The sequence below is a fragment of the Falco punctatus genome, assembly GCF_963210335.1.
Source record: "Falco punctatus genome assembly, chromosome: 8".
Taxonomy (NCBI): domain Eukaryota; kingdom Metazoa; phylum Chordata; class Aves; order Falconiformes; family Falconidae; genus Falco; species Falco punctatus.
The window spans coordinates 32,271,920-32,296,194 of record NC_137588.1 but is presented as its reverse complement, the minus strand read 5'-3'; the positions used below and the strand labels follow the sequence as shown (position 1 = coordinate 32,296,194).

The window sequence follows — 24,275 nt, the reverse complement described above, 5'->3', positions numbered from 1 at the left end:
TCTGGTACCCAAATACAACCTTCACACACACACACCCCCCCCATATATCAGGACTAAGCTGTTAATGAAACCTTCAAGCCGAATGGTCCAGATTGCCTGCTAGGCAAATCTACTTGTCTGCTGTGGCCTCAGAGGAGATGGGGAAGCATCTCTAGCGACTCAAGCAGCAAACAAAGTCCAGAAGCTGAACATTTGTTGTGCCTGTCCAGAACTGGATGCTTAGCCTCCACATATCTGGAAAGATTTCCCCAAGCACATCTTTCCTATCTGAGGAGATGCTGAGCTGCTGTGCCTCTGCAGTTAAGTCCAACAGACACCAGACAAATTGCGCTTCCCACGGATGCAGAAGGTGGTCACACAGTGCAGGGTGCTTGACATTTCTGGGGAGCTTCAGACTCCTGGAACACACGCTGTTGATCTAATGTGGCTGCCAGGCCCCCAGGGGGACGGCTAGACATCTCACAACAGCTAGGGATAAAGAACACCAGTGCTGAGTTCATGAGAGACACTCAATCTTTGGGCCAATCTGAGAAAACAAACAGCTCTACGGAGTCTGGTGAATTTATAGCAGGTCTGTACATAGTCACTTCAGTTTGCACACTGCAGTCTTCAATATGCAATTTAAGGGAGTTGGCCTGAATTAAAGGATTTTGCTTGTGTAACTGCTTTAGCCGTACTGGAGACCCAGCTTAGAGCCAGCAATAAATTCCCTTGATGGCTAAAGTAAACTAATTCTTGAATGTGTAAGCTATCGGAAACTGCTGAAGGATGTGGTGCCGGTGTAACTGCCTGGACACTGTGGCCTTTGCTGGTCTGACTGTGCTGGTTTGAAACAGGACAGAAATATCCCCTTCCCCCATAATCTGGCCACTCATGCCAGCAAGATTTGTAAGACAGCCACTGGTCTGCTGGGCCTCTCCTTGGCAGGCAGTGTCTCCGCTGTAAAATATATAAGAGTAACAAGACAATACAAGTGCTGATAGTGCACAGGGAGCCAATGCACAGGCGAAAGACTCTGATGGAAAACAGAATCTTGTATGGCAATATCCCCTCATCCCAACTCCAGCCAGACCCCAAAGATAAGGCACTAGCAATCTACTGAGTAATGGCTAAAAAGACAATTTTGGGTGCTCTGGGGCAGCTGCACAAGCTAATGATCTCTGAAGGAAGCTCTTGATCATACGTAATTTTTTTTATAGAACATACAAAATCCATTCTCTCTTAGTGTTCATTTGTAACTTCCAGTGACTTTGTACTCCCTGGATTCCCTGAGCCAGAAGTGCTGAAAAGTTTACATGAAAGATTGTCTCCCAGAGATTTCCACAGCAGTTTGCCCCAAATCCCTTATATAAGCTGCAGATGAGCATCCAGGCTGTTACCTGACCTGAATTCAACTCCAGATCTTTTTGGATCTTCCCAGTGCTTGTCGTAAAGATGGCTTTCCTCCCTGCTAGCCAGGCCAGGAACATCTTGACAAGCACCTTTTTGTCCAAGCACAGCCAGATGTAGCCTTCCCAGGAGCACATGTAGGCTCTTTTAGGAAAAGATGAGGAAGGGCTCAGGAAAACTACAGGAGTTACCACCTCTGCTCATGAGAAAACACCCAATGACATGGGTGTTGCAAGCTGGTGAGGGCTCGCTCTGCCCAACTCCTGTTCCTACCAAAGGTCAGCATGGCATCAGATTCAAGCAGAGAAGCCCCAGCAACACGAAGGCAGTATTAGCCAAACTAGTAAGCTGGAAACATTCCGGCTTCTGGCTTGCAGCTGGCTCAGGAGGTCAATAGGAGCAAGCTCATGTCTGCCAGCAACAGACTTTGTGGACATATCCTATGTCAACTTGGGAAATGATAGAGATACCCAAACCCCAAAGTCTGACCCTTTCTAGCTGACATGTGGTGCAGCAATGTGCCAGTACATCATGCCAGACAAGATTAACTCCATTTCTAATGAGTATTGTAGCCTGACTGGTGCCATATTTGAGGGCAACGTGACCATCCTGACCAGCTATGCTGGGATTCACAGGCAGGACCTTACCAGGATGACACTGTGTAAGTGGCTGTGCTGCTGTCATTGTCAAGAATGTTCTGATCTGGTCCTTTCCAGGTTATAGTTGGTTTGGGCCGTCCACAGACTTTGCACTGCAGCATCACTGTGTCACCGAGCAGGCAGGTAATGTCCACTAATGGCACAAGAAACTCTGGAGCCACTGAAAAAAACCACGGGGTTACACGCATGACACCTTCTTTTAATCTACAGGTGAGGATGTTCCCCATGCAAGCCTAGAGAATACATTACAGGACCAACTATGGGATCTGGGCACCAAACAGCTGGGGGGTCCTGGGATCATATTACCAAAACTCCCCCCTCACTAAAAGCCAGCTGTCCACAGGGCAGAGAAGGAGGTGGCGCAGGGACTGTCCATCCCCCAGCCCTGTTCTCTGGCAGGAGGGTGAGACTTTATGAAGGTGGATTTGGGGGGCTCAGCCTTGCCCATGGCCCCGGGCTGTCTAAGCCAAGCAGCCAGCAGGAAGGCCGCTTTCCCTGGGGACTGAGCAGTGGGGAGCTGCTTTGCTGTAAACGCTGGTGGGTGCAGAGAGTGCTGTTGCACCAGAGTAAATCACAGCTGCTGACATGCCCCTCCGTGCCAGTCAGTGCACAGCTGTCCTTAACTCACCTTCTTGAATGAAATTGGGGTTGATTATCTGCAAAATACAAAGAAACAAAAGCATTTATTTTTTTTGGACAGTGACAAAGAGACGTCTGGTTTCACAAGGTACGATGGTGAACCTGATCAGAACCGCGGAAGCACGGACCAAGGGCTACAAGCAACTTCTAACAACCAGCAGGTGCAGCAAGCTCTGGTGACAATAGAACAAGCCCCTGCACAGCTGGGGAAGCAAATGAAAGCTATGGCATCTGGAACTCTGATAAAGCATCCCTGGTAACAGGCACGACACTAAGACTGAGGAGGGTGGACATGCTTTCTCTTTGCTTGGGTGGTAACGCTCAAGACATTAACTCTTCTTCCCAGAGATGGTTTGTGCCCAGCTCCAGACCCTGTGGAGCTCATGCAGCACCTGTGGTCACCACGCACCTGCGGCATCTCACCAGCACTCTGTCCACTAACCAGCTCTGGAAGATGTCTTGTAACTTCTGCTCAGCTTCAGGGAAAAAAGATAAAGCACTAAAACACAAATATGGCCTTATTTTTGCCTACTGGCAAGTATCAGTCCTGCAAGAACTCTCAGTCAATCACAATGAGTAAAATTTTACTCACTGCGTTGGACTGCTGGAAACTTTCCAACTTGAAACTTAACTGAGAGTTATTTTATCTAACTAGTTAATTGATCAAGCTAGCAGAGACTTGAAAAGCTACTGTGTGTCTGTGACCTATATATGACAATTTCCTCATGTAACCCCAGAAGCAAAGTTGAGAAAAGCAAAGACTAAGTTCTTACATGAAGAATCAATCCTCACTACATAGCAGTGTCGCTGCAGCCGCTGCCGGCGCTGGAGCCTCATTAACTATTTTAATAATCTCATAAGGCCTTGTTATCCAAATTCAAACTGATAATTTGCTATCAAGCACATAGACACCAGTGTGGTTTATCTCGCCTTAAATATCTTTGTTACTATCTATTTCACAGCTATTTTGGAAGACAGCAATGAAGCAGTGACCTAATTCATGGTCTGCCAAAGCTGATGGGAGTTTTTGCAGATGGTCAGAAACCAGGCCACAAAGCAGAAGCAATAACCATTAAAATTAATGTAGATACCTCTTCAAGATTTATATTTACACTTTGACTTTATAAATAGTTTTCCAAGATGAATGGCTCAGGGTGCCATTCAAGGAAGCACTTGAGCATATTCAGATTTATTCTGGTTCCACAGTCCTTCACAGCCCCAGGCAAACCTCTGGTGCCAGCACTGACACCACAGGGTCTGCTTTCCCCTATCACCACCAGAAGGACCAAACGAACCAGGCATAACATGGACTCGCCACTCACAGTAGTTCATTTTTTCCCCATAGAAACATACCTTACATCAACAAAATTCCGTGCCATATGAGACTGAGAGTTATCCTTTGTCCTAGCAATAGGCAGAATTTGATCCTTTGGGACACATCCACAGAGAACACAACATTCGTGGTACCAGCTGAAACAACTGGTCAGTACTAGTGCTTTATACTCTGCATTCCAGAAACAAGCAGGGGCTGCTGCTTGTGGTCAAAGCAGGTTTCAGTCCCTAGCATGCAGCCAGTCAGTCCGAAAGGCCAACCTGGTGGCCGAAAGTGTGATGGTTTGGACTCTCACATGCTCTCCAGAGCACTGAGATTTCAAACATCTCATTCCCAGCTCCTGGAAGGAGCCAGCCTCTGCCTACATCCTGGAGAGGACTCTCTGAGCACTTCTACTCTAATTAGGGCTTCTTATTTTTCAAAGCCACGTTTGGGGCATCTCTGCCGCTGGGGAGGGTGCAAGAGAGCATGCCACCCCTGCAATGGGATGGCATGGCTTGGCTCAGTGGGCAGGAACCTGACTGGGTGATAGAGTGACCCAGGCTCTTTGGATCCTGTGTCAGGTTTTCCTCCTGGCTGCACCTCCTGGCCTGGGCTTCACTTGCGATGCACAAAGCCCCATCTGAAAGGTGCAGCTAGGCACTGACACAAGGACACAGACCTCTGGCCAGCCACCCCAGGAGCCTCCAAGAGGCTGAAGGGACTCAGAGGCAGCGACTGCTGCTCCACAGGGTCCAGCACCCACATACAGCCCCCTGGATCCCACAGGCAGGAAGAAATGGGGGCACAAGAGGGCACTGGATAAAGAACATCTCTCCCACCTGTGCAGATGGAAAAGGAGAGATGGATCTTTGTGATTACATTGCATCGCTCACACAACACATCAAAGGAAGAAAAAGCTTCTCTGTGGGTAACCACTGCTTGCCACTTTTCACTCAGTGAGCCCGTCTACTTATCAGCTGAGTAACCCCAGGCATCAGCTCATTTGCACATACATCTTCATTTCGGTAGTTTTTGGCTTAACTGGAATACACATCTACCCTCCTAAGCTCTCCCCATTCTTCACTGCAGCATGCACTAGATTCCCTTATTATTCGCCAATTTCCATCCCTGTAGGATTAGAGATCAGGAGAAAGAAACACTCCTAACAGTCTATATTAATTTTACAACTCCAAAGGATCCATTAGAATAGGCAGCTACAATGATGAATGTAATGGATATATCTATAAATAATGCTACATTTCTAATGACTTCCAAGGCACAATCATTTATAATAATTGTCTTACCAATTTTTTTTCCCCCTTGCCTCACCATGAGAATATCAGAAAGAAAATTACCACTGCTAGATAATATTGAAAGAGTCTATGGGTAAAATTGACATTTCCTTTGCTTCACCTGTTAATTAATAATATGTTACCCAACAACACACCCAAAGCCATGTTGCAGCTTTTGCCTGCTTTAAGTTTAGACAAAAATAAAAGCCTGTTTGCATACGAGAATGTTTAAGTACTACCAAAGTGATTTAATACATCACTTAATTAGGGAACGGGATTTGGTCTGCATTGAAGGAGGAGGTCAAATGGTGGGGTGAGAAGGGCAGAAACAGGAAAGCAAAGAGGCATAGCCAGGTCTGCAGCCAAATCCAGCTTCGCTGGCTCCCAGGTCCGCTCCCAGGCCATGGGGCTTTGCTACCTTTCTCTGCATGCCGGCCAGGTTCCCAGGTTAAGGATGGATGGCAGGAGATGACAGACTCCACGGAGTTCTTCTAGGATTTGGAGGGGACTTCTTCATTTGCCAAATAGGTTTTTAATACCTGTGGGTGGAGAGGACGTCTGCAGAGCCTGGCCGCAGAGCCCTTGGAGGACAGGAGCTCATGTACCACTTGTCCACACAGCCTCCTGCTGGTGCCACGACTGTTTTCCCTTATGGAAAAATTTGTCAAGCATCTTCCAGAGCATCTTGAAAATGATGGTGTGTGCAAAAAGCTGGAAACACTGTTAAAATCCATGCAAGTAGCTCCTCCCAATTCTCTTTTTCTCAGAGATTTTACAAAGAGTCAAAAATCAGGCTGCATTGCTCTAAGAGCAGAAATTCCTGCCAGCAAGGGGCCTGGGACAGGCTGCTGGCAAGCAGAGTGAGGTGCCATACACTGGAAGGGGATTGCAGGCAGGGGATGCAGCTCCCTGGCAGCCACCGAGGCTCGGGGGCCAGGATGCTGCACCTGTGGCACATGATGCTGCCAGAGACGCTCACATGGGCAACACAATGGGCTCCAAATCCAAGGGACTTCTTCCTCTGAGAAAAGGACGTGAAAGACCACTCTCTCCAGCATGTTTTCCCCCCTTTTTAAGCCCCTGCTCACCGTAGGGTGCTCCCGTACAAGCCAAAGGGCAGTGGTGGTGGTTGCGGGGCTGATGCAGCAGCCCTGACTTCTGTGCATCACTCCCTCTGGGAATGCTCTGCACTGCTTTGAGATTACCAGGTGGGAAAAAGCCTTGCTGGTTATGTGGCTTTTGTGGAGTTTTACTTGTCTTCTGAAAAGCGACACAAGGCTGAGCCGTGAAACCCTGCACAGTCTGTAGCAGTTTGCAGGAGGACCTCCCAGCCCTCAGCTGAGCACCCCGGCCACAGCAGCCAGGAGCGGGAGAAGGTGGCCTGGGGTCTCACGCTGAGAAGGGCTCCCTGAAGAAATCCCAGCAAACACCACCTGCACCACTGTGGCTGCCAGGCTGGCCTGCCAGCAAAGAAACGCACAGGGATGGAACTATCCAGTGCAAAACCTTCTCACACCATCTTCCATCAGTCCACAGCAGGTAGACACACACCCTAAGGGATGAAACCCGGCTGGCAATGCAGTCGCTCCTCAGGTAAGAAGCACAGCTGGCTCTATTTTCCTAGGAACATAAATTTAGTTGAAGTGAGATAGGTTTACTTTTTCCAGTAGATGAAATACCTCTAGCCTGGTCCAGGGTAGGTGAACACTCACAACGCTCCCTCCGCGGCCAGGAGAGCTTCTGTTCCCTGTACGGTGATGGGTGAAAGAGGAAACCTCAGAGGGTGAGAAAGGCAGAGACCACAAAACGGCCTCTCCTCAAGTGATGTGGGGACTAACACAAAGCCAGGGAGCTGGAGGGAAGGGGGAGGGGGAGGAGATAAAGATATGGGAGGACGGGTCAGGGTTATTCAATAAAAACCCCAGAAATAGACCTTGCTTCTCCGTCCTCCAGCCAGCGCTGCTTCGGGTCTCAAACCAAGAAAGGCATGCAAGGCGCGTACTTGAATGCCTTTGGGGACCTGCAGGGATCTAAGTGACTTAGATCTAAATGACTTCAGCGTAACTCGGTGTAACAGGCTTTAGAAAAGCAGCATAGCTGCTGCATCCAGCAACTCAGCATTTTGCAGTACTGGGCCACTTTTTCCCTGGTTTGCTAGGCTCACGTTATAAAGATAGAAATACATCTGCAGCAGTAGCGGCACAGTCCACTTGCAAAGTGACTCCAACCGCCCTAATTCTTAGCAAGAGCTTATCTTTCATCTGTCCACACGTGCTGTGTCTGGTGGGGAACGAGAAATCATTCCGCAGTGCCAAGGGCCAGCCCTGAAATGCTCTGCAAGCGCAGCTCGGCTGCCTTGGCCAGGGTTTGCTTCTCCGTCGCAGAGACGTCCTCGCCGTGCCTAACCCACCCCCCTGCAGGAGGCCTGAGCCCAGCCCAGACACACACAACACCCAGCAGGTCCCAGTGGATGCCCAGAATTTTCCAATGCCACATTTCAGTCCTATTTTAAGGGAGTGCAGCAAGAACAGGAGTCAATTTTTTCCCCCTAAAGCATAAGGTTAGGCTGCAAACCAAGCCCTCTGCAGTAAAACCCATGCTTTGTCTAAACAGTAGAGGGCATGTTCACTCCAGGACAAGCAGCTCAGCATTTTGTAAACACCTCATGGCACTTCTTGTTCACTGAGTTAAAATCAAATATTGATGCATTTGCACGTGCTGGTAGCAGAGTCAGAAGCACGTTCCTTGCTCCCTCACACTAAAAGAAAGAGAAGAGAAGAGAAGAGAAGAGAAGAGAAGAGAAGAGAAGAGAAGAGAAGAGAAGAGAAGAGAAGAGAAGAGAAGAGAAGAGAAGAGAAGAGAAGAGAAGAGAAGAGAAGAGAAGAGAAGAGAAGAGAAGAGAAGAGAAGAGAAGAGAAGAGAAGAGAAGAGAGAAAAGAGAAGAAAAGGAAAGAAAAGAAATGAGGAAAGAAAAGAAAAGGTAAAGAAAGAAAAGGAAAGAAAAGAAAAAAAAGAAAAGAAGAAAAAAAAGATTAATGATTCTCAGAAAAAAAAATGAGTTACAGAGGAATTAACCCAACTCTAACTTGTAGGAAAAGGTCTGTCAATCCATCTCTGACTAGGTCAACTTCTACTTTGAGACTTTCGCAGAGAAAAGCTCACAGTGTCACCAGTCTCCCGCCCCCCCCAATAAATAAATTAACAGGAGGAATTTCTTGTTAAAAGAAGCAGATAAGGATCCTGCTACACATGGATAAATGCTACCAAAGGGAAAATGTGATTTAAAATGGGAGGATGTTATCTGATGAAATGTCCCACAGCATCAGCCTTTTGGTGGGGATGGGGGATACCTTCTGGCACCCAGCATGGATGGGTTCAGCAGCCTTTGAGACTGGTGGAGAAGCCACAAGGGATGCAGACTATTGTACATGCACCTGTGCAAAGCAGAAATCCTCTTGCCCTCACCATGCTCTTGCTGCAAGGCCCTAATGGCTGGTGGTCATCAACAGCTACAGCTGTGGGATGTCTCTGGTACTGCGGGCACCGTGTTGTAGCACTCTATCTCCTTCCTGCAGACGAAGTAGGTCACTTCTTTCTTTTCCAGAAAGCTAAACTACCACACCTGCGCTGCCAGCTCAGGCTACGTCACACCTGATGAGCCACCTTCCTGGTCAGTCTCGGCAATCCCTGGTCACTCAGGGCAGTGCTGCCCATGGAGGCCATTCCAGAGAAACACAGGAAGTTCTCAGGCTTGCGCTTGTTCATACTGTAGGAACAGGCCAAGAAAGGCTTTCTTACTAGCGTGGTATGAGACCTTGCCAAGACAGTGTGTTAGATCTGCTCTGGAGGTGGACAGCTCAAGGCATTTGCCTGAAGCACTTGGGAATTCTTGGCCTGAGCTGAATGTTGACGTGGAGCCAGTGCTGTACCCACCAAACCATGACTTACTCCACCGCTTGCACTGTGGGGATTCTAACACAATATTCTTCCCCACAGGATGTTTCCTAGTGCTTATCTTGCTCTAAGTGTCTCTGAGTAGCTCTTAACATGCTAAAATGTCATAACTGAAAAAAAAATACATTACAAAGCCCAACTTGCATACCTTGGCAATAGCCCAGCTCACTAATCTAATGATGGCACTTCCACTGGCTCAGGGTGGGCCTGGACTTCATCTCTCCTTTGCACAGCTAAGAAACTGGAACAGACACGAGGCTCTCGGCGATAGTTGTGTGTTGGTCAGGATTACTTGTAACACACTGCAGTTGGAGTCACACTGTGCAAAACAAGGCATCTGCAGCCACGTCAGATCCCTACATGTGAGGTCCGCCCCAAAGCCTGGCAGAGCTGCTGCTGAATTTAGGGAGGTTTAGCTCAGTCAGGTCTTCTGACTGCTGGAAGGACATTCACTTAGACAAGAGAGGAGCCCGATGGGATCTGCACAGTTGACTTATAACCACTTCAGCCATATTAAAACCCCATGAGATGTTACAACACAGAATTGTATGACAATTAGTTGTGTCATTGTCCAGGACCCCAGACTTGGGTGTGGATGATATTTACTGATTCACAAGGGAAAACACCTTCTTCCCAGAAGTGGAGTTGCCTGTCCCTATGCAATTAGCTACAGACATGTGGAAAGGGAGTCTCCGATCTCTGTTAAATATAGGTTACTCCCATCCCTCACGTGGTTACACATGCTCCTTAAGTGCCTGCTCCTACACTTACATGCCCAACAAGTGAGTTTTCACCTTCTGTTTTGTGAAACAACAGTGCAAAGCAGAAAAATAGGGGAAGAACCCCCAAATTTAATTTCCATCCTTATGTACTTTCCTTACGTATTAATAAACAATGAAAAAAGAAAAACCCACCAAGTGATACTATATCTAGTCAAAGTTACAATGAATGGAAAGTTCCCCAGGGCCAGCATGTCCCTGTGTGAGCAAAACCACAGTAATGGCATTTTAAACATTAAAATCTAAACATTTTAAAACTCTTTTAAACAGTCACCAGTTTACACATACAACGCTGTATGTGTACTCCACATTTCCTCCTGTCTATGTTTCCCCTTGAAACAAAGGCAAAGTGCTTTAGAAATCTGAAATGGACTGAACAGATATGGGGTATTTTATAAACAGCAGGCAAAGCTAGATTTGAAAGACCACGATAGCTGTGGGACCTCATGGACACTACGAACAGCTTACTGACTTCTTGTGCAGTGAGTAGGCTGGAGGTAAATTGCACTGATATTTCCAAGTAATTAATATGTCTGCTTTGCATTTAGAGAGTGCTGCGTCTGTGCTAGTGCTGGTGCATGTTCTCTTGCACGATGGAAGGAAGAGGGATGTTGAGGTGACAGTCCTATAAGTGAAGCCAAGTGACTCACCCTGTTATTACCTGGCTGTAATAAGAGCCACACACAACTCCGCCTTAACGACACAAGTAGGGCCTCATGCACCTCTGAATGTTGACAGCCAGGACACAGCTCTCCTACCAGCACTCCAGTGTCTATAAAATCCATCATGAGCTGAGCCAGGTGTGAGGACAAGGTCTCCCCCACCCTCAGGCAGCCAGTCACGCTGGCTCCAGGTCCCCGGGGAACTTTCCAGTGGCTCCACTGGGATGGACCATGCCGAGTAGGGAAAGGAGAACTGGGCGAGATGCTGATTTTGACTGCACACACAGGTTGAGGCGGAGGGGCAGCACTGTTCAACAATTATTGGAGCCTATGACACAACACCCGGAAGACCAATGAAGCCCTGAACCAGGCTCTGGCCATGGAAGTGCCTTGCCTTGCCTCTGTTTTAATGAGAAGGCTTCAGCTCCAAGGCCTTAATAGAGCTCATTCCTCATAACACGTTTGAAAAGGATCATCAAAATACTCATAATGAAGGGAAAGGGAGAACAACTGTGGTTCCCAGTAAGTGAATACCCCAGACCTTTACAGACTAGACTTCTCCATGGCCTCTTCTAGGGCTTCATGAGCATTTTATGAGCCCACCCTTGCTCTGCTCCCTCTGGATGTTTTTCTTTAGTTTACACTGTGTATCAGCAATCCCTTCCCCCCAGCATTTCTTAGCCAGACCAGCGAGCTGACCACATTCACTCCAGGCTGCAGATGTACAAAAATCAGCACAAAGCCAGGGCTGTGCTGCACCAAGCAGGGCAGCGTGAGTTTAGTAAGTCACCCCCACAACTGCAGTCTTATTTTCTCTCCCTCTGCCATTTTAAACATATGCTCAGCCCTGAAGAGCTTTGCTGAGAAGCAGGCTTGAGCTTTCCAAGCCATGTGGAACACTGTGGCTCCTGGGGACCACAGTGTAGCGCAGTGTCATCTCCAGTAAGTGACCTGGGAGATGCAGAATGAGGTTTCTGAGTGTAAATCAAGTTACATACCAAGCACATAGTCACTCCCCCAACAGCAGATTCATACCATTGCTAAGACCTCACATTAGTGTCTTTTGGTTTAAATAGAAAGGCTCTTACCTCCTGAACTTCAGAAAGGCAGGCTACCATGGTAAAAAACCCCAAATCAAACAAACGAAAAGGCCCATGTGGAGAATGTTAGAACTAACTAGAAATGTCGACAGTGTGAGGACTCAGATACCTTCCACTGACAATTTTAAAACGTCTGGTTTTCCTGTTAGGCAAAGTCAAAACACAGAAATACTCTGCAAAAAGCATGGTGATTCTCACCCAGCTCTGTACAACACACGGGCATCTCAGCCACCTTTTTCACACCACAGGGCAATTTTCAGTATCTAAAGCTTACACAGACTTAAGTGCAGTAACTGGGCACCACCTTGCAACAAATACATACACTTCTAGTTGTTACCTGTGATTGTCAAAATGCTCTTTGAAAATGCCAACACGCTCCTGAGAATAATGCGTCTTTAGTCACAAGGACCATCCAGTCTCCAGGATGCCAGCTGGGCCCAAAGCTTTCCTTTAGTACACATCCCCTTCTCAAAGATGTGTTTACTTGTGCCAACACAATTAAAATAGAAGAGAGCCTTCAGGTTAATAGCTGAGGTGCATCTCACTGCACTTCTCCCTCCTTTTTTTTCCCCTTCAGGAGGAAGATCAGCTGTCTTTTGTGGGATATTTATAGTGCAGCCTGGCTAGCAGCATCCTGGAGATCTCCTAGGACACAGATATCCCTGTTCTTCAATGACCTGCTCTGTCATCTCCACCAAATCACTTGTGTCTCTCTGAATCTTGTCCTTGCCTGTTCCAGTAGGAAGCTCTTTCAACCTTGGTACCACGTACACAAATGCTTGGTGTGGTCACTATGGGCAGGAAAAAATGGATCCTGCGAGATATTAATGGAGCAGAACCAGACATGTAACTTTTTATGATTGTAAGCTCCTTTGGGCTCTCTCAGCAAGGCATGTCTCTGTCACTCCACTAGAAGTGGTGGTTCCACATTGGAAAAAAAATAGTAGTGTAACACATCATCATTTGGGTCCACCTGTCTGCATCAGCCTTGTCTGTGACACAGGCACGTTCATACAACCAGTTTTACCATTCTCCTTCAGTACCTTTATAGAAATGCAATTTCCCACTCTGCTAGGAGAAAAAAGAAACGTTGCTTTTTCTGACCTCCGAGACAATTTAAAGCACTAGCTGTGGTGCAACCACGCTTGCTCCAGTGATTTATAACACAAGCCTGACTAGCAGCTCGGCACATATCGCCAGGGCGAGGGTGGGGGTTTAATACAGAAAGCTGCTGGGTTTATCAGCGGTTGACATGCATGCATTATTGTTTCACTGAACAAGGTCCCAGGTGGGAAACAGTGGCTGAGGGTGGCTACGTGAGCCTCCAGCTCAGCAGAAGCTTGTTCCTCAGCTTCCTCCACTGCTCCCACCACAAAGGCAGCCCAAACTCCAGTTCAGCACTTGGCAAAACCAGAGTTGGTGCTTTGTGTGAATCACACTGAAGTGGCACATATGTCCACAAGTGATACAGACCCGCCAGCTCCCCTTTCAGCAAAGACATTTCAAAACGGGCACATGTTCTCAGGAAAAAGAAAAACAAAATCACAAGGATGATTGTCTCTACCTCCATGCTAGTATTGGGGTCAAGGTCATCACACTCTGATTCCTCTGAGCTGTTTGTCTCCTTGTTTGGCAGCATGGAGAGGAAGAAAGAGAACAAGAGATTAGAGGAGAGATTGGTTAGACAGGGCAGCACAGCACAGGAGTTGTGAGCAGCATGGAGATGGGTAACAGTACGGAAAATGCTCTCAAAAAAACAACAGAAAACAAGCCGACAACAAAACAAGGGGAGCAAAGGCAAAGACATGCTTTTGTTAAAGAAGCAGCAGTGATTCTGTAGGTCGTTCAGGTAGTAAAAACAGCGAGGAAGCAACAGGAGGAAGAACTGTGGCCACCATGCTGGAGCAATGGCTTCCCCACGCCCAGCCCTCGGCCGGCGGGCTGCAGGGTGCAGGGCGGCTGCACGGGGGGTGCGGGGGCGCCCGGGGTGCCGCCGCAGGGCTCCTCCCTTTGCACATGCCACGGCTATTCCACTAGGCTTACAAGACGGAAAGCCTCTGCAAAGGAAAACACTTAATCATGGGCTCTCCTGGAGAGGGGTGGATCCAAAGGACATGCTCAAGTGCTCTCCTGAACCAAGGCTGGGCTTTGGTTGTGTCAAAATCACGAGTGTTTGCTTGCCTCTGTTGGGAGGGAAAGCCCCAGATTAGTCCTGAGCAGGCCTCATGGTCGGTTTTTAGGGATGGATCCTCTGAATTGGAGCACAGCGGTCAGGCACCCCGAGCAGAAGATGGAGCTTAACCCCACAGTTCTCAACCTTTTCCATACTGGGAGATCTCAGAGAGAGAGAGACAGACACACACACACGCACACAGACACACACGAGACCCTCTCCTGGTGAGACAGAGTCAGCATCTCTGCCCTATCTGGTCACATGGAAAGTAAAAGGTCATTGAGACCATCTCCCCAATCCAAAAACCTTAACCGTCTCAAGGCTGAGAACCCATTACCTTAAGATCTGGTGAAATATTGGCCTAAAGAAAACTCATCGACCTCAGTGAGGCCACTGGTTCACCCAGTGGCTTTCTCCCCACTGCAGCTGCTCTGGTGGAGCTGCAGGCTGGGCTAAGTCAGAGGTCAGTAAATCACTACTGTCCCAATTTTAAGAACAGTTATTTAACCATCTATATAGTTGCTCTTTTAATGAAGATTACTTACTTGCATGTAGGATGCCAGGAAAAAGAAAACTAAAAACAAAGGCTGCATTTTATCTTGCATGCAAAAGTCCTGCTAAAATGGATACTACAAAAAAAAAGGAAAAAAAAAAAGAAAAGGGATAACTAAAGTGGGAAAAACCCCAAACCAAACCAAAACCAAAACAAAAATTGCCACCCCCTCCCTCTCTCAGGAGAGGATGCTATAGGGGGTGAAAAGGATGGGAAGCAGGAGAGCAGCACACAGCTTTCAGATGGCCTTACTCACTTTAACAGAGACTTTGTTCCCCAGAATATCCTTGGATTTACGTGGCCCATTGGCTTCATTTTTGCCACTGCTCTCCTTTTCCGCCCGCTTTCTCATGCGCAGGGTATGCCATGAACATGACTTCCTGTTGTACCAAAAAACGCAGCAATCAAACAGCAAATCATAGCAGGAAGGAAGGATTTGGAAAGGGGAACCAGCATCCACATTCGCGATTACTGCGATTCCCTAGAAGGTGAAAGCCACTGGCAATACGCCTATCTCAAACTGAGCAATGAGAGTTGAAGTTAAAAACCAAACCAAACGGTTCTGCAAAGCAGATGTTGTGCCACACTTGCTGTTTAAATGCATGGAGCAGGAAAAAAATGTCCATGATGGAAGCAGGCAACTAGAACTTGGCCATCTGGTTTCAGGGACTTTGTTTTGCATTGCCACAAATAGAAATTTATTTTGGTTTTGCTACAGTTAAAAGGCCAATTTGGTCCTTGGTCTTGTTGGTTAAAAGCAGTGGAACAAATGCAAATACATTAATAGATTACTCAGTAGAGCAAATTTTAAAAATTTAAGAAATTCAAGGTGTTGCTCCCTACATGTTGCTCAGAGCATGAATAGCCCAACAAATAGGAACTACGTCATTAACTTTCCAAGAGATAAGTCATCTCCTAGAACGACAAGCTCTGCTGTGACCCTCAGGACCAAGAATTCCCCATTTGATTTTGCCAGTCTGATTAGAGAGGACATCAGTCACTCCAAGGTTTGTGGCTAGCACCACAGCAGGCACAATTCCTGGTACATTTTTCACCCCTCATTACTGCTCCTATGATCTCTACTCTTGGAAAAAACCAACAGAACATGTCACCCCTTGTAAGAGCAATGCTGTGTTGACAACAGAAATTGCATATCAAAGCAGACATAAATTAAGAAAAAACCAAAACATCTTAATATGGATTTAATTTGGTTTAAATAGTGGACAGGTTGGGGGGGATTTGGGAAGGGGTATGTTGTCCAAAGCAGAAAGCTACCAAAACAGCAGTGTGATGAGCTGGGATCCAGGTTCAATGCATCTGCCCACCTTTAAGTCATGCAAATTTGATTTGCATGTTTAAGCCCAATGTTTGGCACATGTCATGTCTACAGTACCTTGACACATTTTACAAAGCAAGTTGCATGTAATCCAACGATCACCTGCGATGCCAATAAAACGCAGTATGTTAGCAAGGTAGGACTCAAAGGATGCCCCGCACAGATGACGCTCCCCCATGAACACTGTGGCTGATTCCTAAGCATTTTTTGGGTTCTACTTCAGCACCTGATGGAAGCTGTATAATAGCTCAAATTAAAAAAAAAAAAAAAAAAAAAAAAGTAAACTAATGGCCTCCCAACAGCTGTCTGCCACTGACACAAGACTGAACTGGGTCGTATCAACTGTTTTCACAACAGGATTAGCGTCTCCACTGCAAACAGCTGGCATGTGCGGTCATGTTTGAGCACAAGGAGCACCAGAGCACCCTGCACGTCTCAGCCAGACAGATAAGTGCTGTCTGATATTTGGGCATTTCTGGAGGAGGTCCAAACGAGATATGCAGAGCAGGGGAAGTTATCCAACACTTCAGGACTGTTAAGTTTTCCTTTAAGATATGGTAAGACTCAAGGATGTGGCTGATGGACTCCCTGAGTTATCGGTGAATAATACATGGTGCCAACACTACTGGATCGACCACATATTTTGTGTACAGTATTTGTCAACAGAAGAAACTCTTTTATTACTTATATTAATTATTCAATATGATCTGGCAGACTAGACAGGGCTGAAGATAACACCAGCTCCAGGTCAGTTTTTACCCACAGGACTTCAGTTATTCAAGCATCTTTTTGATTTCAGGGTTTTTTTAGCTGTTTGAGTCTGAAAACATGATACGAGACTTCAAATCTTACTGCAGTCAGAAAGAGAGAAGTGCAATGCACGTGTCTTTTGATTTTGTTACACCTTCCTGGCCACAATTCATCCGACCACATAATTTGATGTAGAATTTGACTGTACAGCTGCCATGAAATCAGTCTTCACCAGGAGCCTGGTGCCACGGATAAACCTAAGAGCACGTGGTTGCATATTGTGGTTAGAGAGGAACCCAGGAATGACCGTGGTAGATGTGCAAAAGATGTGCTAAGCATTTCCTTTGGCTTAACATGCAATTTATAGTAGCATTCATTACTGACTGACAGGTAAAGTAATCATTTATCTTAACTGAAACTCCAGCAGAGGTCAAATTATTATTTTTAGTGAATCCATCACAGAATCTTTCCTTGTGTTTAATTCTGCGCCTCGAGGTACTCATGTAAGGTAACAATTTGTGGCATACGTCATGCATTACCATCTAGTCATTTTAGATGTTAAAAGAAAGCACAGGTATTACTGAAACGAGGGTTGTACCTTCTGTATTTAATACCAAAAAACCACTTTCTTGCATTAGTCATTTCAGACTGACAAATTTCTAAAAATCAGAAAAGAAAAATATATATATCCACACATTTGTTAAATAAGCAACAAAATGTTATAAACAACAACAAAAAAAAAAAACCCAACAAAAAAACCCCAAACCAACCCAAACCAAAAAAGGGTCAAACTAGTTCTTTTACCTCATTAAAACATGCTCATGTTGAAAATTTATTTTACATATTTAAAATAGTACATTTAAAATTAGTTACATTACAGGTACAATGATGAACATTGCGACTATCCATTATATTGCACAACCTGACTTCTTCAATGTGAGTTTGTTTCTTTTCCTTTTTTTTTCTTTTTTTTTCTTTTTTTTTTTTAAATAGTGCAAAATACTTTATACAGGAATGTACTTGGATGGGGGTCTTGCAAACAAAAAAAATATATTACAAAAGTTACTGCAAACAGAAAAAAAAACAAACAAAAGAAAACAAAATAAAAAAAAAGATACAAGCTGTACAAGGAAATTGCCACAGACAACAAAATCTCTCCTCCACGAGAAGTGAACCTCAGTCCAACATGGGGCCTGGATGTTTTTGTGGGTTTTTTTTGCTATAACCTGTTATAACCAATATATAGATTAGTAACTTAATACAACATAAATATAAGTCCAGTCCAAGCACGTCCATGTTGGTGTAAAATGGTGGAACATAAAACGTATCTTTAACTGTCTATGGTTTTATTTTTCTCCAAAGTATAAACAAAACCCCACAAAATGAAAATAAGCAAAACCCGAGCTATCCACCATGGCTGCCCGATGCTGCGGATTGACCATTCAGCTTGTTCCAATGGCACTGTAGATAAAAACCAGCAGGAGTTCCCTACCATTTGGGTTTGTTTCTTTTTATTTATTTATTTATTTTTTCCTCAAAAAATCCACACAGTGCTCCCAGTGAAGCCAACATGGCACTTACTTGATGCTTCCGTCGCTATTATCTGTAGTGGATTTAGTAAGGGGAGCCAAGATACTGCCGGGGATCCATCCTTCAGCGGCTGGAGAGTGGTCGCTTGCAGGCTGGTAAACCAGGAACATGTTCTGCTGGTTGATAGCAAGGACCTGAACCACCTCTCCTTGATTCACACAGATCTCATCCTCCTTCAGTGCATAGTAATCTTTAATCACCACCATGGAAGAGGTCCCATTGCACCCTCCCAAATCAGTCTGAAAATGGACACAACAGAAACCTGTGAGCAGGCGGCGCTGAGGAACCTGCCTTTGCTGGCAGCAATCCCACTGCTTCACGTCAAGCCTAACTGTACCAGAGAGAAAGGCACAAAATACTTAAAGTTCACGTTGATAGAAAAGGATTTTAAGGATCTGAAAGGCAGCACTAATCTGATGCAAACCAGCCTCCTATGTCGTATTAGATCTCACAGCTGCCAGCGACGGTGCCCCTGCCATGTTCTCATTTGTATGGTCTTACAGATGAACCATCCGTGCTGAGCCATACAGGGGGAAAGACCAACAAAGGCTCAACATTAGAAGCAGAATGAATACTCACACATCTCATGATCTTAAATACAGGGCACACTGTAAAGTGGCTTTGGTCAACCGCAGCCAGCAGTGGGGTCCAAACACCGCTGGCTGATGGTTGCTGACTCTGGTGGTTTGTGCACAGTGAACATGCACCCAAACTGTAACCTTCAGCTGGCACCCTGTGAGCTGTTGCACGGGAAAAGGTCTAAACTCTTCTATACCAGAGCAGACCTCCTGAGGAATGGGTGGTTAACGGATATTATAGAAGCCTGAATATTGCTGCTGCTAGTACTGCAAAGGAATATTCAGTTCACCAGGTCTGCAAACACCGTGGCCCAAAACCCACTGGGATCCTCTCTCCAGGCTCTGTCTCCATTTCCCAGCTGAAGTGCCACCCGTCTAGATGCCAGAGCTTTTGCAGTCTCTGTTTAATGCCAACCACATTTTACACCACTGCTTCAATATGTTGATTCCTGTTGACCTGGTTAGCATAAGTAAAACTAACTTCACAGATCACTTGTGGTATAAGAAATGGGCTACAAGATCATGTTTTATCAGATGAGCTCAGTACCTTGCTTTGTTCATACTTGTCTCCGGGCTGTGAGTGTTCATACCCTGTACTGCCGTTGGAGGTAGATATCTTCAGGGGTGGGAGAGATGGGTTACGGCTTGTAGCCTTCAAAGACTTCTCAGACCCTACTGGAACAGAAGAATAGGGTCTGCTGTTGGGCTGAGGGACCCTACTGGTCTGGGGCCTCAGCACTGCTGAGCTACTTTCTTTGCGTTGGTACTCTATGGGAGACTGTAGCGCTGCAAAAGAGGACAAGAATTAGCTATATGCTTTCAATGACATTGCAAAGGGCTGCAGAGAGCGCGTGGGGGGATTCAGCTGGAACAAACACGTAAGCTGCAAACCAAACAGGAACAGCAGATGCCACCCCTGGAAGCACAGGGCACGTTCATGGCTGGACAGGACACAAGCATGTTACATTGTACTGCGTGTGAACTGAACACAGCACTCCATGCTGCTGCGGAGAACAGCTTCTCTAATCAACAGAGTGGGTTAAAATATTTGCCATTTGTAGCACACATAGTTGCATTCATTTTCTTTGAAACGGCACAAATTAATCACATCCTGTAGTCAGAATAAATGAAAGCTTGAATGAGGTGCACAGCTTATTTACAGTGAATTTTGCTATCATCAGAACACACAGGTCAAGACCCCTAAGTCTCATTTGTGTATTCCCGAGAGAGTGTGACTACTAAATATTCTTCAGACATGATGCACAGAAACTTGGTTCTCCACGTGCTTTCTATATTGACTATTTTGGTTCAGGGCAACTGCTGGAAATGACCAGCAAGTGAGGAAGTACAGATGGCATCAAGACATTAATCCCAGCACTCCAGACCTCTCCAGAAAACACCCACAAGCAACACTAAAAAGCTTCATAGGCCTTAAAAAAAAGTCTGCTTGTGAGAATGTATGTTTCATAGTCATGGAGAGAGCTTACACTGGGAAAAGGAAGGATAAAAATGCCAGATGGTAAAGAAATAAAGAATTTCTTACGTTTGGAGGAGGAAGGATCAGGGCTAGGACCCCCAGTGAGTGGGAAAGGAACAGATTTGCTAGGCTCAGACTACCATCCGCAGACCTATGGGTTTGGTTTTTCACATGTCATGAGGCTTTAATGCATGATTTATAGTCAGTTAATACTGTGTACGTGCACCAGACTAAACCTACTGGAATGCAGAGAGACTAGTCTAGCAAGAGGCAGACAGGACATAATGTCACAGCATCAGCCCAACAAGGGAACCACAACAGAAGGAATGTCTTTCCCAACAAGAGGAAAAGGAAAGAAAAACAGAAAGGCTCAGCGCCACACAGCATACTCTCCAGCATTCCCTTTCCATAGAAAGGCAGGACTGCTCCAACAAGAAATCACTTGATACTAAAGAACAAGAGAGTAATTAAAAAATAATTTAAAAAATCAAGGAGGATGCCAGATAGCTATTTTTTCCAAAAGGATACAAACACAGACCTGTGTAGCAATCTGGAAGACTACTTGGCTCCAAAACCTACGCAGTGTCCCTTGTCACAGAAGTGCTTCCTACGCTTCCTATTTATGCCACAGTGACTACCAGTTGTACTCGCTTACCTCAGCTGCAGCTGAAAATGGTTTGGTCCTGATGAAGATCAGGCACAGAGGAGAGGGAAGGTTGGGGAGAACTTTGACAATGATTTTGATAATGACAGTGACGTTTCTCTAGTATATGCTGTAGATTAGGCTGCAAGATCTTTAGCAGTAAGATCTGGATGCTTATCAATCTATCTTGAAACCATCTATCCTTCTCAGTGTTTTTAAAGGGTATTTAGTTGAGTGTCCACTTGTGACTACTAATTCCACCATTAACTATCACAGCCATGCCTGGCTTCCAGCCCCTTGTTCAACATCTGCTCGTATTATTACGAGCTTCTGGCAAAAATCAGTGTCCCTGTACTTGCATTCTATCTCTTTCTCTAGACCCCCACAAAATATGATGAAAAGGTATAGATTGACGGCATTTTACTTATGAAATGTATCCATCAGTGACATATTTTCTTTACAGCTTGCTTCTTAAAAGAAAACAAAAGAACAGTCACTATAGCCAATCATTTGGTGCACAGTCTGTTTCTCAAGCTTAGCAGCTTTTGCTTTTCTGAGGAGAAGTATGAAAGGCTTAAATACTACAGTGTAATTGCACCAAGTTTTACATTTATGAACTGTGGATGCAAATACTACACTTTGTACGTAGCCCTGTATACTTTAAGGCTTCCCTGTTGAAGACAGAAAATCAGAGACAGCTTGGGCAAGAACTCACAGGGAATATTTTGTTATTAAGTTTATGCAGCATTGGCTCAGTGTGGATTTAATATGATTTTAAAGACAGAAAACATCTGCTTTAATGAAACGCAAAGCTAAAGAACGTATTTAAAGCTTAGTCAGCCTCAATAAGATTACATATTAAAAGCCACTTAAATTGTTCTGGACTGCACAGGCTCTGCTGGATACAATATCATTTTCTTGGATCTTATTTATAGGTTTAAGGTAAATCCTTAAGCCTGTGTTTTAATATAAATCTATTTTTACTTCTAGCTTTAAAGATACTGACGATTATGTTCCTAACCCACCAAATTCCTTGCTGGCCTCACAGCAGATAGGATAAATAGGGGCTATGAAGATGCTTCAATAGAAAAACGGGCTCACGGGGCAGTAAGCTCTGGGAGGATAAGAGTGAATATATCAAACATAGAACAACAAGTAAGAAAGACGTGGAAGGGACAGGAATCCCCTGCAGTAGTGTCTGTGGAATTCTCACATTTTAAAAAAAATTCTGTAGCTAACCATTAGTGGAACTTATTTTTGTTCCAGTAATCCCTCATTCAAAGCCAATTGCAACAATACAAAAGCCACAACTTTTGGTACTAACTGGTCAGACTGGAGAAGCTGAGACTGCTCATCTCACCAGTGTATTTAAGGAATCATTTTACAGTGGTGGTAACGAGGCCCTTTCTATTCCAGTATCAAATTTTGGAAGCACAGGTGAAACACTTCCCTTCTCAGCTCAGCCATTGTTTTCAGACTAAGATGAATGAAAATTTTAAAACCCTCCATGTTGAAGGAAAGGGAATCTTTGTTTTTATGTGAACTGAAAGGGCCTTTTCAGATTTTGCAACAAAAAAATCCACAAAATCGAACACCAAAACCTGAAAATCAAAAAAGCTAACAGATTGTGCCAAACCAAAATGCTTTGATTCAAGCAAATAAGTTTCATTATTGAACATAGTATTAAGTTCTTAAAATATAGAGCTTTTTTCTAATATAAGCTCCATTAAAAAAAGTTGTTTTGAAATGAAGAGTGCAAAACAATTTTGGAAGCATCCAAAGTAATGATTCCATTTTGTTGCTTCCAACAAACAAAATAGATACTATTTTTAGATTTTTGCTCTAGCCTAGGTTCCTCCTCTTTCCCTCATTCAGTCATGAGCAAGAACAAGCTAAAATTGTTAACTGCACTTGATTCCTCTGTATTTTCAAAATACACATTTCTGTTTATCATGTGTGTTTCTTTTTGTTTTTTTGGGGTATTTTTGTGTTTTGTTTGTTTTTTTTTTTTTTTTAGAAACACAGCTTTACTTTAAAATATTATTTCTAACCACCTCAAATCTAGTCCTAAAGGAAAGCTGACATTTTGGAAAGGCACCTGTTCATGCACAGCTCCCATGGTTCCTAGGAAAACCAGGGGCAGATGTTTCCTTGCACTCTTGTGTTTTTGTTGAAAGCAGCTGCTGCCCTGCAGAGTGTGGACCTGTAAGGGCATTGATGGTGAGGCAGCCTTCGTCCCACCTTGTGTCCTTAGCTTGTAGTACATGGTGACGTTGAATAGGAGGTTCCTGGGGATAAGCCTTGCTCTGAGTAAGTGGGAGCTACTGAGTAGATCGAATAGCAACCTGGCTTCGACATGGTCCGGGAAAGGGATTAGATTTAAAATCTCCCTGTAGAATGGAAAGTACTAGGTGACACAGACCTGGAAAACCCAGCATTTTAAAAGGATCTTGCACAAAAGTACTACCAAAGGCACATCACTGGTGGAGGAACCTGAGACCTGAATATGAACCTGACTGATGTATGCACGGCAATTGCACGGGGACCCACCACCTATTTAAGCTGGGAGTGGTAGGCTGCCAAAAACAGTCCACAAGATGCTGCTAATGAAGCCAGGCCAGAACGACCTGCTGTCTTTAATGCAAGATGGGGCTCTAGCAGCTTCTGATGGTGAGCTCCAGGGCCACACAGCAGTTCCCATCAGGCTTGCCCAGCCCTCCTCCCATTCTTCACCTTCCCACCAGGCAGACCTGGCGTGCAGGGCAGAGAGCTCTGTACGGTGGCACCGAGGTGGTCTCTTTTCAAAGACCACCTGTAAATTATGAGGACTCGTTCCCATGTACTCTCTGGATACCACTTGACCCAGTGCTTAATGACAGGCAGAATGGTCTCTAGTTTCCTACTTGGGATTTCCCTTACGAGAAGAAGTTGCTGGATCGTTTTTCTCACAGAGGAAACAGTGACACAAAGATTCTAAATCCCATTTAGTGTCACAGTTTGGGAAACAAAGCAAAGACCATGTACATACCATTTAGGAAATCTCTTTGTGTGTCCAGGACCTGGTTGATGTCCTGTACCCAAGCTTGTTGAATTTCTGGATTAGCTGCCTGTAAAATGACTCTCTCTGATGTTTCCCGGCTCATTAGAGCAAACTTGCAGGGATCGTTGTCCACATTTTCTTCAATGATAAGGTAGTTCATCTGAAATAAGCCAAGGTAAGCATGTTACATGGAGCATAAGTTAACATTACTCAATAATCAGAATAAAATTGCTGTGAAAAGTTCCTGAAAATAATTTGAGTCCAGTAACACACTTTCAGATCATAATCAGAAGAATTTGCCTCATCTAGATATAGGCAGATAAATCTTAAGCTTAATAAAGCTCTG

At 45.1% G+C, this 24,275-nt stretch overlaps 1 protein-coding gene across 19 annotated transcripts in view; it reads right to left on the bottom strand.

The window, feature by feature from the left end:
- KALRN (kalirin RhoGEF kinase) overlaps positions 1 to 24,275 on the bottom strand; it is a 546,232-nt gene that overhangs the window by 14,155 nt on the left and 507,802 nt on the right. For 10 of the 19 annotated variants that reach the window (XR_013930070.1, XM_080399718.1, XM_080399714.1 and 7 more), the window contains 7 exons: positions 23,918 to 24,089; positions 19,317 to 19,555; positions 18,183 to 18,430; positions 14,772 to 14,895; positions 13,354 to 13,413; positions 2,677 to 2,704; positions 2,037 to 2,208 (listed from right to left, as the gene is read on the bottom strand). Coding sequence is in view for 12 of the 19 variants with exons in the window: in XM_080399718.1 (XP_080255844.1) it covers positions 2,037 to 2,208; positions 2,677 to 2,704; positions 13,354 to 13,413; positions 14,772 to 14,895; positions 18,183 to 18,430; positions 19,317 to 19,555; positions 23,918 to 24,089 (1,043 nt within the window). In the remaining 7 variants the exon portion in view is untranslated. Of the gene's footprint in view, positions 1 to 2,036; positions 2,209 to 2,676; positions 2,705 to 13,350; positions 14,896 to 18,182; positions 18,431 to 19,316; positions 19,556 to 23,917; positions 24,090 to 24,275 lie in introns of those variants that run through there. The other 9 variants (XR_013930072.1, XR_013930075.1, XM_080399723.1 and 6 more) reach the window with 9 other exon arrangements.